The sequence below is a fragment of the Dermacentor silvarum genome, chromosome 10 (assembly GCF_013339745.2).
Source record: "Dermacentor silvarum isolate Dsil-2018 chromosome 10, BIME_Dsil_1.4, whole genome shotgun sequence".
In the NCBI taxonomy this organism is placed as follows: Eukaryota; Metazoa; Arthropoda; class Arachnida; order Ixodida; family Ixodidae; genus Dermacentor; species Dermacentor silvarum.
The window spans coordinates 64,858,896-64,881,186 of NC_051163.1; the positions used below are offsets into that span (position 1 = coordinate 64,858,896).

At 50.6% G+C, this 22,291-nt stretch overlaps 1 protein-coding gene across 1 annotated transcript; it reads left to right on the top strand.

Moving 5' to 3' along the window:
* The first annotated feature begins 1,852 nt into the window (after window positions 1-1,852).
* Window positions 1,853-20,789, top strand: LOC125941029 (uncharacterized). The gene is made up of 3 exons (XM_049657937.1): window positions 1,853-2,635; window positions 18,534-18,722; window positions 20,673-20,789. The coding sequence occupies exons 1-3, from the start codon at window positions 1,853-1,855 to the stop codon at window positions 20,787-20,789; spliced, it is 1,089 nt and encodes a 362-aa protein (XP_049513894.1).
* Window positions 20,790-22,291: the final 1,502 nt, after the last annotated feature.

A 22,291-nucleotide genomic window follows, 5' to 3' on the forward strand; every position in this document is an offset into this window, starting at 1 on the left:
CAGTTTCCTTCTAACACACATTTATAATATTGACATCAAATACCAGACCAAGATTTTTCTTCCTTGTAAAATTCAATGTCTCTCATAGCTAAGCGCTAAGGGAATGTTAAGTGTTTTGCGAAGCATCATACACAACTTCGTGTGTAGAAATTGCAGACATTCTTTTTACGCAGAGTTTATGGACAGACACTGCGCATATACGCTTTGCAAAACCAGTGGCCCCTTCAATGCTACATAGCTTGCGATATCCACGTCGCAAATTTTCACGACTCGCGGTTTAGAAGAAGAAACTGCCGTTCAGGCATGACAGTAAAAAGAAGCCGGCATATCCAACAACAACAACAACATCCTTCAATAAGTACGGCTCGAGCCATCAATGCCCCAAGCATGCACGAAGGGGACGAGCGCGCGCAGCAGCCGAGCGAGCGCCGTCCTGGCCGTGACGTCACTCGTAGAGGGCGCCACTCCAACTTGTCGCCGCTAATAGTTCAGCGAGGAGACGGGAAAAACGAACTATGCGCTTCACATGATGCATGGTAATAGGAATAAACTAGTACTCAATGCATTGGGTAATTACTTTGAATACTTGGTAATTAACCCACAGGCTTCATTCAGGCTGTAGGCGCACATCACCAAGCTCCCATTCTTTTCAGATGTAAGATTGCTACCTTCATGGGGTCTCCCAGGGCAGCCGATAAACATTGAAAGCGTTTCATTTACCGTCTGTGAACTGGCAGGAAACGAGGGTTTAGAAATTTTCAAGTAGCCCCTAATGAAGCCACAGACTTCGAATTTGCCTGCACGTCACTGATAACACGGTACTCGTAACATTCCCCCAAATTCCTCGGGGAATTATTTACTTGTCTGAGGAGACCGTGAAAACGTGCAAACAACGTCCTCGAGCTCTTCTAGCCGCCATCGTCTTGCGCTTCTAGCGCTGTCTCACGGCAGCTCACCGCAGGCATTTCTCAAGAAGGCCGCCACTTCGGCCACTATTTATTTATAGGGCCGAACTCGGGTTTGCCGGCGTCGAACGCTTCAGTCGACGCCATATGACGGCAACGCACGCCCTACCACTGAGAGGATGAACGGCGTTCGTGGTTTCAGGACAGATATCAACCCTCCTCCTCGGACGCCGTACCCCGGCGTTGGGCGCATCCGCGCGCAACATGTAGAAAGCTTTACTATGCTACTTTGTGCCCGCAACTTGAGACGCCGGCGATAAACGCGTCCCACCAGGGACCGCTCCGCTCACGATTCAACTAGATTCAACCAACGCCTCCCGTGGTTCGCCATTAGACAGACGCACGCCGATGCTTCTAGACAGGCCACTGTAACCATGGGCTGCGCGACGCCGCTTTTCCTGCTACTGTGACTGGCACCGTGCAACGGCCGTCGGAGTGGCTTCAGCCCCGGAGAAAGACTGTGATGCTGAAGTTGTCTTCGGTGTGTGATCGTCACGATGCGCTAGGTGCCCCGGCTACCGCGCGCTGTGGGACTCGATCCGGCCGCTCTCCGACGCGACGCAAATCGCCAGCTCGAGCCACGGCCGCCGAGGAAAGCGAGCGCGTCTCTGCTCAGCCAGAGGGGTCCGATCGCCGGCGTCTTCCTCCGAGGTCGAAAGACGTTTAGATTCTTTGCAACTGCGGCGAAGCTTCGAGACGCCGTGCTGCATCGATGTCGCGGAAACGGTCGGCTCCGACCGGCCAGCAGTCGCCTACCTCGCCCTGCCACAAAGCCACCACGAACGTCGACGGCTACTTCGAGGCGCGGTACGGATTAAGGCGTGCGATGATCGTGACGGGTGGACTGCCATCCGGATGTTGCTTGAACGAAAAGCCAAAGCGTAGAAATGTCGCAAGGAGGGGATACGCCGGAGACGCCTTGCGCCGATACTGAAGAAGACGCTTCGGATGCCACAGAGGCATCGAAAGGTTGCGCTGGCTACAGATGCGAAGAACGAGTTAATGCAAGTTCGGTGGAATCTCTTGCGTCCGTAGTTGTCTCCGCCGGACGAAAACGAAGGGTGCCGCAAGGAATAACCACGAACCAGCAGGTTCGCGCCAGCCAAGTCGGCAAAAAACTTAGTTCGGTATACTTGAAGCCACGGCAAGTACAACGCGTCAGCAGGCTGAGCAACCGGACGTTCTCTCAAAAAACGTTCGCTAGGGTAAAGGTCGTTCGACGACTTCTGGCAGTACGGCCAAAGTACAGCAGGGATGTACCAGATTTAAAGGAGCATCGCAGGCAAAGCGTCGAAGGCTGTCTCAGGGCGGGCAACAACTCAAAAGCAAGGCGAGATAAAGCGCCGTCAAAAAATGGTCGGCGTCAAGTCGTCGACCGAGGTTCTCCAGCGCCGGCGAAGCAGCGAACGCGCAGTGTGTCGAAGACTGTGGCTGCAAAGAAATCAGCTCTAAGCAGGACATGCAGTGTATCTAACAAAAAGGCATCGAAGAACCATGTCATCACAAGCACTGGCATCATCGGACCCGAAGTGCAGTTTCATTCACTGGGAGCGTCGTGGGACGAAACGCCTTTCGGTGGGCCCGTTGGACTTGTTGCGCTCGTGCAACCGTCTGCTGCCGCAAAGGGCGGAGGTCGACTGCTTCACAACTGCGACTCAACTGATCCCCAGGTGAGTACTTTGAGTGTATTTATTGTATGTACCACATTACCGTAACGGATTGCATGGTCTGACACCTTTCTTTTTTTTTTTTTGTATAGCGACAACGTTTATTGGGATTACTCAACATTGCAGGGGATAATGACGACGTCGGCTACCGTCCCTGGTTCCAGTGAGATCGCATGTACCGTAACGGAAGACCCGCCCAGTCGGGGTACAGTCGAGCGTGTTTCTGTGAAAGTGGAGCCGAAGCCCGTCGCGATGGAAACGGCGGTGTTTAAGGATCCTGTAGTGGAAAGCGGTGGTGTTCGTTCAAATTGTGCTGTATACGTGGGGCCACGTTTTGACACAGGGAACTGGGATTCTCATGCCAATATATGTGTCCTGTCCTCAACGTATCGCGAAGGTGTTCACACAGATGAGATCGGGGCTTGTCGGCGTGATGTATTCATAGACCTGACGGAAAATGATTGTCCATCAACAAGTGGCTCACCGATTTCGTCTCCTAGCTCAGTGGGTTATGGGCGTGACTTGGATGGTGCGACGTGTTCGCTTCCGACCCCAATCGAGTGTACCAGTCACTTTGGAGCTGGAGAGTTGAGTGCGGCAGTAAACAAAAAAACAGGCCAATGCAACGAGCGCTAGTATCGGGCGTCGAGACTTCGCTCAACCAGAAGCTCCTAAGAGTTCTGCGAACGCAGCTACCATTTCCGAGTTCTATTGCAGTGAAGAAGGCACAACGACTTCGACACACATTCGCGAAGAAGCTGATACAGCCAACGCTGTCGCTCGTCCGCATGAACTAGAATTAGCACTGGTCAGCTCGCCCCAAAAGGGCTGTCAGTCTTCGCTGATGTCATCTGATGATGGCAGCAGCATTGCTGCAGCAGATAAATGCGCTTCATCGCAAGGGTGCTCAGAAAACGGAGACGCGACCTTAGGTGCTGAACGCGCCTCCCCTGAGCAGAGGGAGAGAGGAGGTGATGTACGGGGTGCCTCTGGCATCATTCCAGCTCAGCACGGGTGGCCGGCCGGCCTTAGACTTCTTGTTGCCCCCGAAGAATATTCATCGCGAATGTGTCCTGCAGACGAGAACATCGCACCGGTGTGAAGATAGTGATGTCCCAGTACCAGATAGTGTTGCTTCCAGGCGAATTGGGTCTTGCGACGATGGCAGGCTTGTCTATTCTATAGAGCGTGAAACTGCCATGAACGACTGAGGCAGTTCTGGGATGTAACGCGCAATAACATTGCCCCTCAACCCAATACGGGTGCTAGTGACGAAATGAATACTCCGTCCAGTATCCTGCTTTCCTTTCAAGGAATGTCCATCGATAACAACATGTCTGGCACTCGACCCGAGAGCCCCCTTTCAAGTCAACAAAGGGGCTCCGTAAATGGCGACAGTGGGAATGTTTTGCGCAAAAACCGTTCTCCTCAGAAGAGGAGGCCGGAGCACGGCGACGGGCTTGGGGATAGCCAGAACGTTCCGCGCTGCAAGGTCATTCACTAGATTGCACTTCCGAACCGAGTCTGTGTGCCGCTGATAGCGTACGTGTCGAACCCAGACGGCTTGCCGACGATGACAGGCTTGGTGCACATCCCGAGCACCATGAGGGTTACTTATCTCGAATCACCGACGTCGTGGGTGAGTCGGAGAACCCTACTTCTTTTGAAATGAGTTTTGCCACTGACGGATAGCTTGATACGTCGCGGAGACGATCTCTGCGTGTTGACGTGTCAGATACTGCGGACAAAAAAGCCCCGTCTCGGCAGAGACAGTGCGGTGATGATGACTTCCTTGTCCCGTCAACAAGCTTTGCTCCTCCAAAGACAACACAGCGTGTTCGCGTTGAGCGCCCAAACTCTCTGCACGATCCTAGGGAGTCCCCATTTACCATTCCGTATACCTTTCCACTACAACAAAGAAAGGCTCCGGCTCTTCATGACGTGATTTTTGTACCTGCTGAGTCTGAGGGGTCTGCTGCGCGGAGACAATCGGCAGGCAAGAGACTCGCTGAACTTGAAAACTTCCTTACCCAGTGGGTGTGGCGCCCATCCAGTTTGGTTGCTGCTTCGGAGAAACTACCTTCTTTGCGAAGGCTTTCAGCACTTGAAGAAACGCGTGTTGCGCACTCAGTTTCCTCTGACCTTGGCCAGCCTGTAGCTAAACCGTGAGGCGCCTCTGAGAAACTTCGACTAGGCAAAAAGAACGGCGCCAATGGCGTGGTTGTTGAGGTTCAGCACTCACTTCGTGAACAGACGCAGTCTACAATTAATGACGCCAAACCTTCCCAGCTCAGACAGTCCGCCGACGAGGAGCCTCCGTCGCAGTCCAACGAAATTATTAATTCCTACTTCGGAAAGTCGATCTACTGATTATAGCAGGCTGATTGAGGCTACCGAGGCCGAGAGGTTTCCATGTTTTTTTTATGCAATACAATGGCAATGGAGCGCTTGTGTCCGAACGCGTTTCTCCACCTCGAAGGGGACCTGATCCTTCCGAGAGCGTTTCCCAGCAAACGCGGTGCGTGCGTGAGGAACCCATGCCTGTCGCGCAAACCGCGAGTACAGTCGCCACTGTACCGCGAGTCTGCCTTCTGAGCAGGCGCATGCGGATGACGACCCGCTTGTGTCTGTAAACTTCCCTGCTCGGTTTCGTAGGGGTTAATCTGAGCTTACGAACATCGCACGCAAGCTGAAGGCGCATCGGCGAAATGACAGTCAGACACTTCCCGTACGGTATGTGGATTAGTCTCTTTCGTCGAGTCTGAGGCACCTGCTTCCCTTCCCAGACGTCCTGCACATGATGCACTTGTGTCGCAAAGCTGGTCAAGAGGCAGGTGGAGCGTCCAGTGGCGTTGCTTCTTTTGAAAACCCGCCTGCAGATGACGAAGTAATCGTCGTGTCCCAAGTGTGTCCGCTTTGGCAGAGGATCGAGCTCTGCAGCCGACGATGACGTTGTGATTATTGAATCTTCGGATTCGGGTAGTGGGAGGAGAGAGCGGGCAAGCGATACGTCCGAGACCACCTCCTTCTCTGAACGCAGATGTTCTCGATATTACGATTGCCCTGCCGCGTCCGGAAGCTTTACTTCTCGGCCAACCCGCCCCTTCCGCCGAGGTGATTCCGGCGTGACAGCGGGTTCATCTGGCCTGCCTCATTGGGCCACGGCGCACAGCGAACAGGAGACGGCTTCGGCAACCCGTGAAGGGACGAACTGCGGTCGTGATCGCATGCGCGATCGCATGCGCGATCGCATGCTCGATTTCAACACCGCGACAGCTTTTCACGTGCTGCGGCGGTGCCGAAGAGTAGGCAGCATGGCGATTAATTAGTCTGTACTGCGAGCGCAGGTACAGCCGTCCCATTGAAGCTTACGCCGCAGAAGTACGCGGTATAATGCGCTCTCCCCTCGAGCGTATAATCGCCTGCAGTGTTTATAGGAACACTTCTTTTTATAAATGTGCCAAGCCATAAAGAGGCTTTACGTAAGTTAGTCATGGTCGCAAAGTTGAAAAGAAAAATCACAAGTACTTAATATGCTTGACACGCAAATGTGGCACCTAATGTAACTATGTCATGTGTTTACTGAGGGTAGATTACAGCCAGCGCATAATATGCTCTTACAAGAGGACCTGCGATGAGTAAAAGAACCCTTCCTCATGTCTTTCATTTCTCTTTGCGTCTTTTGGTTCTTTATGCACCATGTGCATTGAATTGTTACAGCTGTGGGTGTGTAGCTGGGTGCGGTTTAGTTATCGCTTCTTCTGCTTCCTTCCTTGTCTTCATCATTCATAGACTATCTTTGTGGTAACAAAATACCTGTGCTCCATATTTTGCCGACGTGTTTGCTTTTACGCAAGTTTTGAATTAGTGATAATTGCAATCTCTTTGAAATTGTCGGTATCAGCTATTAGTCTTGAAAAAAACATGGTAATGCCAAATAAAATGTGTAGTATAAGTTGTGCTGTAATTCTTGTAATATTGTTAATTCTGAAGTTGTTATGCACAGTTGCACATTGTATAAAAGAATAAAATTGATGCAGAACTTTTGAATGTGGTGTTTTTCAACTCGAGCTCAAAAAGGTACACGAGTTGTGTGGGAAAAGTGCCAGCAAGTGTACCATAAGGTAAGACAGCTGTTCTTACTGTTAAATTGGATTATCGATTGACAACCAGTTGCTTTCAGGAAGCATCTTGTAATGCACAGATGTAATGCTTCTTCTTCTTCTTTCTGGGGTTTTACGTGCCAAAACCAGTTCTGATTATGAGGCACGCCGTAGTGGAGGGCTCGGGATTAATTTTGACCACCTGGGGTTCTTTAACGTGCACTACAACGCAAGCACACGGGCGTTTTTGCATTTCACCTCCATCGAAATGCGGCCGCCGGGGCCGGGATTCGATCCCGCGACCTCGTGCTCAGCAGCGCAACGCCTTATCTGACTGAGCCACCCCGGCGGGTACAGATGTAATGCACATATTATTTAAGTGAGAATATTGTTCTTATTGCGCTTTATTATCGGTGACTTCTTTTTGCATCAATGTAGCCTTTTTTTATATGTTACGAGTACTTTACTTGCTTAGGGGGTTAAATCCCAAGTTCTAAATAAAACGTGTGTGAGTAGAGTGACATGTTTAGCGTAAAGCCTTTTATTATAAGAGATGTGGTGTGATGAAATGAACTTTTGTGTAAGTGACGTACTATTTTGGTGGTACAGAGTGGCATTGCAGTGCCGTGCAAATGTAGTTAAATGTTGAAGTTTGTCGGGATAGGGGGGTATGCCCACTGCCCTCTGCCTCGACACACCGAGCCCCGCGGTTGGCGCATGCCTGCGCATCAACTGCGGTCCGGTACAAGCTCGAGGAAACAATAGACGACAACCACGTGTACACTCGGAAAGCATTTATTACGACTGCAACTAACACTTCGAGCAGGCCAGCTTAGCTAGCTATAGTTGACATCGCTGAGGGTTCCCTCGAAGAGAATAATTCACTAGGTAAAGAAGGGCTTCCGACTTACCAACTGGGAATACGGGGGGGCCGCGGCGTTTGCCGCGGCAAGAACGCGGTTGATTAACCACGTGCGGGAATCGGGAGCGGCGGCGGAGACTTCCGCCATCGCCGCTTGCCGGGGACCAAAGAGACCCGGGCGATATCAGCGGGATCTCACGTGACCCACCCGGTGGCGCTGATAGCGCTTGCGATTCCCGCGCGCCGCCCGCGGAAGGAAAGTTTCCCCTCTCCCAACTCTCCCGGGCACGCATGCGCTTGACGCGACGTTCGCCCGTGCGGCGGTTATGGGAACCGAGGATTCCCACAAGTTTTCTTAAAAACTGTTTTGCTTCTTTAGCCATTGATTCCAGTTTAATAGTAAAGAGAACTGTCTTGTGTTCATGGTGATGCTCGGCTGACTGATACATTTGACACTTCCGGAAGACAATAAGGAAGAGTGATGAAATATTCTTTTTGTTGCTGACCTGCCATACGCTTTATGGCAAGTTAGCTATAGAATATTATTCTATGTTGTCTTTTCACAATAGTCATTTTGAGAAGTGACTTTCCACTGTCGGCAAGAGTTTTCGACTGATTTTAAATCGGCTCGACACAGCCAGCCATGAGTTAAACGACTTACATGGATTAGTTACATTACTATATTTGCAAGACTCCTTCGCCACGCACTAAGGGTAACTTTACACACACTGCTGGAGTCATCGGACTCATCGAGAACAGTTGCCTGAATCCTTCGGCGGTCGTCATGTGATGCTTTATCTCGAGTTGCCTGACTCATCTGGAATAGTTTGCAGACTCCCTCAGCAGCTAGTGCTCTTGCAAACCTCTTGAGAGGGTCCACGAGACTACCAGAACAGAGAGTGCACGACTATTGTGTAAGGAGTATATACGCTGCCCGCGCGTCGCATCATGGCGTTAATCTGCGGCGGGTGCAACGCCTAAGGGCGAGCTGAGATGGCTGGTAGCTTCATGCGCGCGGTCTTCTCGGGGGGTCTTCCCGAGCGCGATTGCTCGCGGTCAGCTAGTGAGATCTGTCCATATTTATCTGGGCTTGTTAATTTAACCAGTACGCGAATGTTTACTTAAATTTGCACCGTCGATAAAAATCAGAGTCTTACTTCAGATAATTGTATAAGAGTTTGCTATCCCTAACACTGCTTCGCCTTTCGGGCAATACTACGGCTTTTTTGCACAGACGAAGATACCATAGAACATTTTCAATTTCTATTCGACGATTCTTGATCTTACAAAAATAACATACGAATCACCGTGTATTTCATTTTCTGGTAATATATATATGACTGTTCCAAATTGACTGTGCTCGGTAGCCTCAATCTTGTGTAGAGCGACCGGAAGGTCCTTCTGTAACCTAAAAATTTCTTGTAAGGTAAATGCGATTCAATCTCTTAATTTTGACCTTCCTGTTTCCTTTTTCTTTCTGTAAAATTTAGTCCAATTGGTTCTATATTTTTATTTGTTCATTTATTTCTTAGTTTTAAAAATTCCATCTCTTTTGATTTTAACCTATAAATACATTCTCAATATTAGCTTCATTTGTTTTCCATCTTTATTCCACATTTTATTTTGAGCTAATCGGTGCTTAACCAATCCCCCTTAGTGGGTAGGTGCCACAAACTCACGAATTTTTTTATTCATCTAGATGGCTATGTAGTGGCAAACGGGCACCGTACTATGTTGGGCCAATCATCGCGCTGTATAGGGAAGTGCCATTATGAGAAGTAGTAGAAGATGAAGAAGAAGAAGGTGTCCTGCTCGAGCTTTCATGGTTACATTCTGTCCTCGAAAACAACACCGACGTAATGAGCTGCCGTTACGTGGGATTCCCGTTCGTGAAGACTGGTCAGTCGTCTTCACCATGGGTGCCGCAAGAGGAACGGCTTCAGCAAATCTTGCAGCTTCTGAAGGATTCGCTGTCTGCTGAGGAAGCGACGAGGCTAACGGCTCGGCAGGAAATTAAGAAGCTGAGTGAAATTCCCAACTTCAGCAACTACCTGGTATTCATCATCGCAGAGTTGAAGTTTGAGAATGAGCGGTTGACAAAACCGACCGGATCTTTGTTGGGTGAAGATGTGACTGCAGACTCTGGCAACGTTCCCCGGCATGTGAGCGACTCCACCGAGACGAACAGCTTGGAAAGCGTGGGCGATCCCTTGGCGGTGATCGTTGCTGCTCTGGGCTTCTTCATCACGACTGACTCGACGCTCGAGCTCACACGCTGGCCTGAATTGCTTCCGCGGCTCGGCGAACTGCTAAACTCGAAGGACGACAGAGTCTGCGAGGGTTCTTTCGGGGCGCTGCACAAGATCTGTCGGGACTACGCTGAGGCGCTGTGCATGTACAGGGCCACTGAAAGATCAGCTCACTGTTCTTGCACCCAAGTTTCTGAAGTTCTTTCTACACAAGAGCCCTCGGATCCGGTTCTGCGCCATAACTTTCATCGGCCTGCTATTCCTCAATCGCGCACATGCTGTGATGGTCCACGCTGACTCCGCTGTTACGAGCTTGCTGCAGTTGGTGTATGAAGAAGACTCCAAAGTGCAGAAAACCATGTGCCGTGCTCTGATAGTACGGCTAGAAAATCAAATCGACGGTATCATCCCTCATATGAGCAGAATCATAGAGTACGTGATGGTCAAGATGCAAGATACCGACGGAAGTGTTGTGCTAGAGGCGTGCACGACATTGGCCTTCATGACGAAGAAGCCAGTCTGCATAGAGTTGGCATTATCGATAAACGATTAATCGATTAAAAGTATCCCGCAAAACGATTGACCTTCATCGATGTCCACCTTTCATTTGTTCGACTTAATCGATTAGACATGTTTGATTAATCTTTTTCGAGAATTTGACAGGAGTTGCGCGAAAATGTTGAAATCGTACTAGAATGGCGGAGAACGAGCAGTGACTGTGCGGCTGTGGTAGAGCGACTGTCGCTGTTTTTCCGAGTCCCGAGTTATGCCGAGCCGAATGCTTCCCCTCTATTCACCCACACCGCACACACCAGCACGCCACCCGAAGCCGGAGGCTTGAAATGCCCTCGCAATTTAAAGCATACTATCAACCCAGGCGTTGATCGGCGTGTCACACCTAGTCCACTAAAGACGACGCACGGCGTGCGCGCCGGTTTGGAGCACGTATTTGACATAGCGATGAAGTTCATGTCAATTATAGCAAATGTGTACCTTCTGAGCGTCTATTCCCACAAGCTGGCTGTGTGGCCATTCAAGAAGGTGTCGGTTTCCCCCGAACATCCCTGCCAATTGACATACCATGGTTTTGGGGGTGGTGGTGGTAGTGTTGCAGCGGGCGGGGTTAGCCTGTTATACTTAGCCGGCAATTGTTCCGCCCGAGCCTCCTATTAATTGAGATAAGGGGTGTATCACCAGGTGTCAATGAGCCCCGTGTCTCAAAGGAAGGCAATCAGCATTCCTTTGCACTCTCTTCCTGATTGCCGCGGGCCCTCCGGGGAAAACGACGTCTTTTACTGTCCTGTGCGAAAGACCACTCTTTCGCAGGCTGTCGACCATCGCGTTTCTTTCTGTGCGGAACTGTGGGCATAGCTAAGTGAATTGGTCAATGTCGCCGATATCACCACAGAAGGCACAGAGCGGAGAAGCGCAAATTCCTGTCTTGAATGACCAAGCCGGTGTGTACGCGGAGTCGGTTGTGATGCGGTACAACAGCGTCGCTCCTTCGCGAGTAAGTCCATGGATCACACAGGTTTGGTGTGAAGTCTTGTGGATCGCCTTAAAGTGATAACGGATTGCATACTTAGAGTTCTGAAAAATGCTTGGCGCTCTCATTTTTGGGACACATGTCAGCGCTAGGCATGCAAGAGCGTCAACTTTTTCGTTTCTTTTAATTCCTACGTGGGATGGGATCGAGTAAACTTTTACGTTAAATTCCTAGCTCATTAGATCTTTGATCAGTGCTAGAGATTGCCTTGTAAACTGCTCTCGAGGTAGGCCAAGATGTTATTTATGGGGCTTTACGTGCCGAACCACGATCTGATTATGAGGTACGCCGTAGTGCGGGACGCCGGAATAATTTGGACCACCTGGGGCTCTTTAACGTGCACCTAAATCTAAGTGCACGGGTGTTTTCACATGGGCCAAGATGTAATCGCTGTAATGCGGACTTTGTGTCCGTCAGCACGACGATATCTTGTGCAGTATCATAGTATATCCATAGTTTTCGCAAGGCCGCGGTAATTGCGGCGATTTGTACTGCTGTAGACGAACCTACGTGAGCCAGACGGTTAGACCATGATACACGAAGGGAGGATATGCAGAATTCCGCTGCACAGCTATCGGTTTGTGCACACACCGACCCGTCTGTGTACGCTTGTAGGTGGCTTTGGTGCGGTGTGCTCAAGTGGTCCAGTACAAGGAATTTAGCTTCGGCAATTGGAATGATGCGTTTTGCCGGTAGCCGGGGTACATTGAGGCTGCAGGTAATGTCCGAAACAGACCATGACGGGCCGAAACTACTCCGTTTAGGCCATTCCAATCCTAAAAATTCGAAGGTGTTCAGCGCCGCACGGAAATGAGAGTGAGCTCTTCTTAGCCGCTGGAGAAGCGCCGTGCCTGCGGTGGACTCGCCCAGTATTAACTGCTGTGTGAACAAGGCCTGAGGCACCGAAAGGCGGAGTGGGAGAGACTGCTTCATTAGTAACCTTCTTGTTTGAAGCTGCCCGAGCAACTCCCATCGCCAAGCGAAGTCACTTTCTATATATTGCCTCCAAGCGCGCTGATAGAGAACGGGGCTTGTTGTCAGTGTAAACATGGACATTCGATTGTTTTCCCTACGTATAGACCCGCCAAGCGACGAAGTGCCTGGACTTTTTGCACTGATGCAGCCCCAACACTTTCAACCACGCGTCGCCACAGTAGCTTGATGTCTATGGTGAGGCCCAGGAAAAGAACACCATAGTTGCACAACGAATTGGATGGCCTCTGATATGCGGCGTCAAACGTGTTGACGTCCGCGCGTCACTCCGGTAATTTTCGTTTCCCCTGTGCATATTGCAATTCCTTGCATATTTTAGATGGACTTCATCTTGCACTTCTGCCACTTTCTTATTTCTTGTTTACCTGTATTCCACCGGGATGCACTAGTGCCATTCATCTTGTTTCATGCTGCTCTAAGTGCCATTTTATAACATATAATGTTTACATTTTCAAAGGCCACTAATGCCAACTCTATTTAGTATGTTAACAAATTAAATATTAAACTTTATACACATGTATATCTAACTTGGTTCCACCTCTCAAACATTAAAATAGGGTCCTAAAAAGTAGATAACTGTGTTGCAACCTTTTTAAAGTGCCCGGAAAAAATTGTGCATGATTAATCGATTAATTGATGAAAAAACCTGCATCGAAGACGATTATTTGATTAAAGGCTAAAATGACGAATGATTAATCGTTAATTGAATAAAAAAATTAATCGACCATCCGTAAGTCTGCAAGGTAGCACTGGCTCCGGGCTTGTCACGCCTAGTCCCCATTCTAGTGCAACGTATGAAGTACTCAGACTCTGACTTAACACAATGCAATGAAGACCTTTTTAATACCTTATAAAAAGCGGTGAGAGCGAAGAGAGTGCGAGGAGAAAAGCGACGGAGGAGGGTATGGCGAAAGCGTCAGTAGTGCCACTGTAGTAGTGCCGCGCAAGACGCGCACTGCGGTGACGATGGCTACGAGATGGCGCCAGAGTAGCGCGCGTGGTCTGGATGGTCTGTCTGCGGCGTGAATCGCGCTCACGCTTCATGCGCGCGCTGCTTCTCGCGATCTCCCGGCCGATTAGCGAGGCAGTCGCGCCACATTTCGCTCCGCTTGCAGCGTGTCGCACGAGATACATTATATATCGCGGCATGAAAACACAGTTAGACCTGCGCTAAAATTTCGCATTAGGGAGTATCGTAATCGTCGGCGAACTTATGTGAATTCTGTTCTCGTCCACTAAACTGCGTGCGTGATCACTCGAATTTTGAATCTTGAAGGTCCATACGCTTTGTGGCGTAAAATCGGTGAAATAAAGGCGATACACTCCTCCTAATAAATGATTGCGGAAATAACCGTACAACTCTTTCGGCTGAAAAATGTTTTCGCAAAGTTCGTGATCCACTGACGAAATTAAAACTTTGGCCGTTCATTATACATATTGTTTCACCTTTCCCACTTACATAAACGTTATGTGGAATGCACGTTGAGTTCTTTAAGCATAATAAATAAACTTCCTACGCGGTTCGCAAAATACGCTTGGACTAGTAATTGACTTCAAAGACCGTAAGTAATGCAGACATTTATTGTATTTCAACCACAACATGCTGCCTATTTCAACTAAATGTAAACAACGCACCTTCTATAGTTCAGCGAGGAGACAAGAAAAACGAACTATGCGCTTCACATGATGCATGGTAATAGGAATAAAACTAGTACTCCGTACATTGAGTAATTACTTTGAATACTTGTTAATTAACCTACACGCTTCAGGCTGTAGGCGCATATCACCAAGCTCCCATTCTTTTCAGATGTAAAATTGCTACCTTCATTGGGTCTCCAAGGGCAGTCGATTTAAAGCGTTTCATTTACCGTCTGTGAACTGGCAGGAAACGAGGGTTCAGAAATTTGCAAGCAGCCCCTAATGAAGCCACAGACTTCGAATTTGCCTGCTCGTCACTGATAACACGGTACTCGTAACATTCCCCCAAATTCCTCGGGGAATTATTTACTTGTCTGAGGAGACCGTGAAAACGTGCAAACAACGTCCTCGAGCTCTTCTAGTCGCCATCGTCTTGCGCTTCTAGCGCCGTCTCATGGCAGCTCACCGCAGGCATTTCTCAAGAAGGCCGCCACTTCGGCCACTATTTATTTATAGGGCACTCGCGTTTGCCGGCGTCGAACGCTTCTGTCGACGCCATATGACGGCAACGCACGCCCTACCACTGAGAGAATGAACGGAGCGTTCGTGGTTTCAGGACAGATATCAACCCTCCTCCTCGGACGCCGTACCCCGGCGTTGGGCGCATCCGCCCGCAACATGTAGAAAGCTTTACTATGCTACTTTGTGTCCGCAACTTGAGACGCCGGCGATAAACGCGTCCCACCAGGGACCGCTCCGCTCACGATTCAACTAGAGTTACTGTATATGCTCCCTACGGGAGCAGAGTTGCGCGTAGGTCCGCCATCTTGCCTGGCAAGCAACCAAACCTATGTGGTGAAGCCAAACTCCGTTTTTGCAGGCGATATGCCCACCGTGTCGTCGGTCGACCATGGGCGCTTTTCCATCGCGTGTGGACCGCCTTTCCGTCTAATCGCAAACAAAGCGCATGGAAACAGCTCACTAGATAAAATAGTCAAGAAGAAAAAAGGCACTGCTGATTTTTAACGCGCGGCGTGAGATGGAGCGCGAATAATATTAGTTGTTTTTTGGACTTGTGCGTTAACTGTGCACCTTCTCGGAACTTTCCGCTTTCCGAGCGGTTGGTGCAGTTGGGAGCAGTCCACCCGGTCAATTAGAGAGGTTTAGCTTGTCGGGTTATCGGGTACCGACCGTTGGGGCCTGTTGGCGGAACCGTAAACGTGAGCGGCCTGTATGGTGCTGCCATCTGGTGGCGCAGAGCGCAAACAGACAAAAACTGCTAATACGGCAGTAACCAAGGGTATTTTTACTTCGCTGCTGGCGTAAGTTTTCGGCAGCAACACGATTACGCCACTGCCGAAAATTTACACCAGCAGCGAAGTAGAAATCACTTGGTTACTGCAATATTAGCTGTTTTTGTCTGATTACGGTGGAATTTCGATGGAACTACGATTGAACACCTGTGAGATCTGCTGCGCACGTTGTGTTGTTCCGCAGCTGACACGCACGTAACAGCGAACGCCAAGATCGACCAGATTCGCTTTGAACTTGGCTAGCGTTAACTTGCGTCAATTCAGTTCGCTGCAGCGGCGGCGTCGGGAAATACAAGAAACTGGCCGGAGCATCAGCTTCTCCTCAGTGCACGGTTGCTTGGAACCCACGTGATGGCGTTCGGCCAATGGAGGCACGATCGGCGCTCATAAATCAGACGCGCAACTCTGCTACCTTTGGTAGCATATACAGTAACTCTAGATTCAACTAAAGCCCCTCGATAAAGCCCCTTCATTGAGGGGCTTTAGATTCAACTAAAGCCCCTATATAAAAAAGTAGCGACACTCTCCTCCTCCACCTTCCCTCCTCCTCGATTCTCCTCTCTTTCGCGCTCGCTCCTCGACCGTGGCGCCGCCTACACCGCTCGAGCGTAGCAGACGACCTTTCGCAGAGTGAATGCGCGCTTAGCAAGGCGGTGCGTTTGAGCGTTTGCGTTTGCTTTCTAGCTTCGAGTAACTTCGTGTACAGCATAGAATTTCTGTAAGGAGGGTTATATAAATTCAGTGACGGCAGGTTTTCGTTTATTCCTGTTTTGAAAACTTCTTTTAAGTACCTATACGAGCGCCAACGCCGTACCATGACGACTCCGAATGTATCGCGTGCGCTACAATTAGGTACGTAACATTTGTCAAGCGCGTGTCGCAAGATCTTGTTGCGGATTGGTGTAAATAATAAGTTTGTGATCGAATGTCAACATCTTGGCCTCCAGCAAGCCCTCGGTAACCTAAATAATCCGCACCGTCCATACCATGTGAATTCGCGACGCGTATCAGCTATGACGCAAAAAGGCTGGCAGAGGGCACAAACAACCGCTGCTCTGAAGGTTCGATAGGGCATTACAAGATACAAAGCCGTCAACATGCGCGCTTGCCAATCTTCTAAGCACGCGCGAAGGCTCGCGTGCCCGCGCATGCAAGCCTGTAGGCGTACAAAACGATTAAGCGCGCCGAATACACGTCCAAATACACCAAAGTACACGTACTCGCAACTTACCTCGCATAGTCGTGTGGAGGGTGTTGGTCTGAAGTTATTCCTGCCAATTCGATGAATCCACGTCTTTCTTCTTAACCCGTCGCGCTTACCGGGCGGTATGGAGAAGAGTCGCTTGCCTTTGCTAGAAGTATTTTGGCATCCAAAGGCGCAGCAAGCCATGGTTATTGAAAATGCCTTGAAGCGACGTCGCACTTGCCACAAAACTTAGTTTAACGCATTCTCAAACTTAAACAACGAGGAAGAGCAACGGTACCAACGTGCAATCCTCGCCAGTCGGTAGACGCTTATCAAGCGAAAATGGCGACGGAGCGTGATCGTAAACAAACGCAGCCAGCGTCCGGTGGCTCGGCGGTCCACGTGATGCCATTAAGCCAATACCAACGCGGTGTCGGCCTCGGACAGGGTGTGCGAGGAGGCGGCGGCATTCTTCAAAGCGTGACGCTACTTTTGTATATAGGGGCTTTAGATTCAACTAGATTCAACCAACGCCTCCCGTGGTTCGCCATTAGACAGACGCACGCCGATGCTTCTAGACAGGCCACTGTAACCATGGGCTGCGCGACGCCGCTTTTCCTGCTACTGTGACTGGCACCGTGCAACGGCCGTCGGAGTGGCTTCAGCCCCGGAGAAAGACTGTGATGCTGAAGTTGTCTTCGGTGTGTGATCGTCACGATGCGCTAGGTGCCCCGGCTACCGCGCGCTGTGGGACTCGATCCGGCCGCTCTCCGACGCGACGCAAATCGCCAGCTCGAGCCACGGCCGCCGAGGAAAGCGAGCGCGTCTCTGCTCAGCCAGAGGGGTCCGATCGCCGGCGTCTTCCTCCGAGGTCGAAAGACGTTTAGATTCTTTGCAACTGCGGCGAAGCTTCGAGACGCCGTGCTGCATCGATGTCGCGGAAACGGTCGGCTCCGACCGGCCAGCAGTCGCCTACCTCGCCCTGCCACAAAGCCACCACGAACGTCGACGGCTACTTCGAGGCGCGGTACGGATTAAGGCGTGCGATGATCGTGACGGGTGGACTGCCATCCGGATGTTGCTTGAACGAAAAGCCAAAGCGTAGAAATGTCGCAAGGAGGGGATACGCCGGAGACGCCTTGCGCCGATACTGAAGAAGACGCTTCGGCTGCCACAGAGGCATCGAAAGGTTGCGCTGGCTACAGATGCGAAGAACGAGTTAATGCAAGTTCGGTGGAATCTCTTGCGTCCGTAGTTGTCTCCGCGGGACGAAAACGAAGGGTGCCGCGAGGAATAACCACGAACCAGCAGGTTCGCGCCAGCCAAGTCGGCAAAAAACTTGGTTCGGTATACTTGAAGCCACGGCAAGTACAACGCGTCAGCAGGCTGAGCAACCGGACGTTCTCTCAAAAAACGTTCGTAAGGGTAAAGGTCGTTCGACGACTTCTGGCAGTACGGCCGAAGTACAGCAGGGATGTACCAGATTTAAAGGAGCATCGCAGGCAAAGCGTCGAAGGCTGTCTCAGGGCGGGCAACAACTCAAAAGCAAGGCGAGATAAAGCGCCGTCAAAAAATGGTCGGCGTCAAGTCGTCGACCGAGGTTCTCCAGCGCCGGCGAAGCAGCGAACGCGCAGTGTGTCGAAGACTGTGGCTGCAAAGAAATCAGCTCTAAGCAGGACATGCAGTGTATCTAACAAAAAGGCATCGAAGAACCATGTCATCACAAGCACTGGCATCATCGGACCCGAAGTGCAGTTTCATTCACTGGGAGCGTCGTGGGACGAAACGCCTTTCGGTGGGCCCGTTGGACTTGTTGCGCTCGTGCAACCGTCTGCTGCCGCAAAGGGCGGAGGTCGACTGCTTCACAACTGCGACTCAACTGATCCCCAGGTGAGTACTTTGAGTGTATTTATTGTATGTACCACATTACCGTAGCGGATTGCATGGTCTGACACCTTTCTTTTTTTTTTTGTATAGCGACAACGTTTATTGGGATTACTCAACATTGCAGGGGATAATGACGACGTCGGCTACCGTCCCTGGTTCCAGTGAGATCGCATGTACCGTAACGGAAGACCCGCCCAGTCGGGGTACAGTCGAGCGTGTTTCTGTGAAAGTGGAGCCGAAGCCCGTCGCGATGGAAACGGCGGTGTTTAAGGATCCTGTAGTGGAAAGCGGTGGTGTTCGTTCAAATTGTGCTGTATACGTGGGGCCATGTTTTGACACAGGGAACTGGGATTCTCATGCCAATATATGTGTCCTGTCCTCAACGTATCGCGAAGGTGTTCACACAGATGAGATCGGGGCTTGTCGGCGTGATGTATTCATAGACCTGACGGAAAATGATTGTCCATCAACAAGTGGCTCACCGATTTCGTCTCCTAGCTCAGTGGGTTATGGGCGTGACTTGGATGGTGCGACGTGTTCGCTTCCGACCCCAATCGAGTGTACCAGTCACCTCGGAGCTGGAGAGTTGAGTGCGGCAGTAAACAAACAGGCCAATGCAACGAGCGCTAGTATCGGGCGTCGAGACTTCGCTCAACCAGAAGCTCCTAAGAGTTCTGCGAACGCAGCTACCATTTCCGAGTTCTATTGCAGTGAAGAAGGCACAACGACTTCGACACACATTCGCGAAGAAGCTGATACAGCCAACGCTGTGCTCGTCCGCATGAACTAGAATTAGCACTGGTCAGCTCGCCCCAAAAGGGCTGTCAGTCTTCGCTGATGTCATCTGATGATGGCAGCAGCATTGCTGCAGCAGATAAATGCGCTTCATCGCAAGGGTGCTCAGAAAACGGAGACGCGACCTTAGGTGCTGAACGCGCCTCCCCTGAGCAGAGGGAGAGAGGAGGTGATGTACGGGGTGCCTCTGGCATCATTCCAGCTCAGCACAGGTGGCCGGCCGGTCTTAGACTTCTTGTTGCCCCCGAAGAATATTCATCGCGAATGTGTCCTGCAGACGAGAACATCGCACCGGTGTGAAGATAGTGATGTCCCAGTACCAGATAGTGTTGCTTCCAGGCGAATTGGGTCTTGCGACGATGGCAGGCTTGTCTATTCTGTAGAGCGTGAAACTGCCATGAACGACTGAGGCAGTTCTGGGATGTAGCGCGCAATAACATTGCCCCTCAACCCAATACGGGTGCTAGTGACGAAATGAATACTCCGTCCAGTATCCTGCTTTCCTTTCAAGGAATGTCCATCGATAACAACATGTCTGGCACTCGACCCGAGAGCCCCCTTTCAAGTCAACAAAGGGGCTCCGTAAATGGCGACAGTGGGAATGTTTTGTGCGAAAACCGTTCTGCTCAGAAGAGGAGGTCGGAGCATGGCGACGGGCTTGGGGATAGCCAGAACATTACGCGCTGCAAGGTCATTCACTAGATTGCACTTCCGAACCCAGTCTGGGTGCCGCTGATAGCGTACGTGTCGAACCCAGACGGCTTGCCGACGATGACAGGCTTGGTGCACATCCCGAGCACCATGAGGGTTACTTATCTGCAGACACGATCTGGAATCACCGACGTCGTGGGTGAGTCGGAAAACGCTACTTCTCTTGAAATGAGTTTTGCCACTGACGGATGGCTAGATACGTCGCGGAGGCGATCTCTGCGTGTTGACGTGTCAATTAGTGCGTACAAAAACGCCCCGTCTGGGCAGAGACAGTGCGGTGATGATGACTTCCTTGTCCCGTCAACAAGCTTGGCTCCTCCAAAGACAACACAGCGTGTTCGCGTTGAGCGCCAAAACTCTCTGCACGATCCTAGGGAGTCCCCAGTTACCATTCCCTATACCTTTCCATTACAACAAAGAAAGGCTCCGGCTCTTGATGACGTGATTTTTGTACCTGCCGAGTCTGAGGGGTCTGCTGCGCGGAGACAATCGGCAGACAAGAGACTCGCTGAACTCGAAAACTTCCTTACCCAGCGGGTGTGGCGCCAATCCAGTTTGGTTGCTGCTTTGGAGCAACTGCCTACTTCGCGAAGGCTGTCAGCACTTGAAGAAACGCGTGTTGCGCAATCAGTTTCCTCTGACCTTGGCCAGCCTGTAGCTAAACCGTGAGGCGCCTCTGAGAAAATCGTCTAGGCAAAAAGAACGGCGCCAATGGCGTGGTTGTTGAGGTTCAGCTCAGCACTCACTTCGTGAACAGACGCAGTCTGCAAGTAATGACGCCCAACCTTCCCAGCTCAGACAGTCCGCCGACGAGGAGCCTCCGTCGCAGTCCAACGAATTTATTAATTCCTACTTCGGAAAGTCGATCTACTGATTATAGCAGGTCGATTGAGGCTACCGAGTCCGAGAAGTTTCCATGTTTTTTTTATGCTATACAATGGCAATGGAGCGCTTGTGTCCGAACGCGTTTCTCCACCTCGAAGGGGACCTGATCCTTCCGAGAGCGTTTCCCAGCAAACGCGGTGCGTGCGTGAGGAACCCATGCCTGTCGCGCAAACCGCGAGTACAGTGGCCATTGTACCGCGAGTCTGCCTTCTGAGCAGGCGCATGCGGATGACGACCCGCTTGTGTCAGTAAACTTCCCTGCTCGGTTTGGTAGGGGTTTATCAGAGCGTACGAACATCGCACGCAAGCTGAAGGTGCATCGGCGAAATGACAGTCAGACTCTTCCCGTACGGTATGTGGATTAGTCTCTTTCGTCGAGTCTGAGGCACCTGCTTCCCTTCCCAGACGTCCTGCACATGATGCACTTGTGCCGCAAAGCTGGCCAAGAGGCAGGTGGAGCGTCCAGTGGCGTTGCTTCTTTTGAAAACCCGCCTGCAGATGACGAAGTAATCGTCGTGTTCCAAGTGTGTCCGCTTTGGCAGAGGAGCTCTGCAGCCGATGATGACGTTATGATCATTGAATCTTCGGATTCAGGTAGTGGGAGGACAGAGCGGGCAAGCGATACGTCCGAGACCACCTCCTTCTCTGAACGCAAATGTTCTGGATATTACGATCCCCCTGCCGCGTCCGGAAGCTTTACTTCTCGGCCAACCCGCCCCTTCCGCCGATGTGATCGCGGCGTGACAGCGGGTTCATCTGGCCTGCCTCATTGGGCCACGGCGCACAGCGAACAGGAGACGGCTTCGGCAACCGGTGAAGGGACGAACTGCGGTCGTGATCGCATGCGCGATTTCAACACCGCGACAGCTTTTCACGTGCTGCGGTGGTGCCGAAGAGTAGGCAGCATGGCGATTAATTAGTCTGTACTGCGAGCGCAGGTACAGCCGTTCCATTGAAGCCTACGTCGCATAAGTACGCGGTATAATGCGCTCTCCCCTCGAGCGTAATCGCCTGCAGTGTTTATAGCAACACTTCTTTCTATAAACTGTGCCAAGCCATAAAGAGGCTTTACGTAAGTTAGTCATGGTCGCAAAGCTAAAAAGAAAAAAAAAAAGAAAAATCACAAGAACTTAATATGCTTGACACGCAAATGTGGCGTCTAATGTAACTAATTCATGTGTTTACTGAGGGCATATTACAGCCGGTACATAATATGCTCTTACAAGATGACCTGCGATGAGTAAAAGAACCTTTCCTCATGTTTTTCATTTCTCTTTGTGTCTTTTGGTTCTTTATGCACCCTGTCCATTGAATTGTTACAGCTGCGGGTGTGTAGCTGGCTGCAGTTTAGTTATCACCTGCTCTGCTTCCTTCCTTGTACTTATCATTAATACACTATCTCTGTGGTAACAAAATACAACTACCTGTGCTACATATTTTGCCAACGTGTTTGCTTTAATGCAAGTTTTGAATTAGCGCTAATTGCAATCT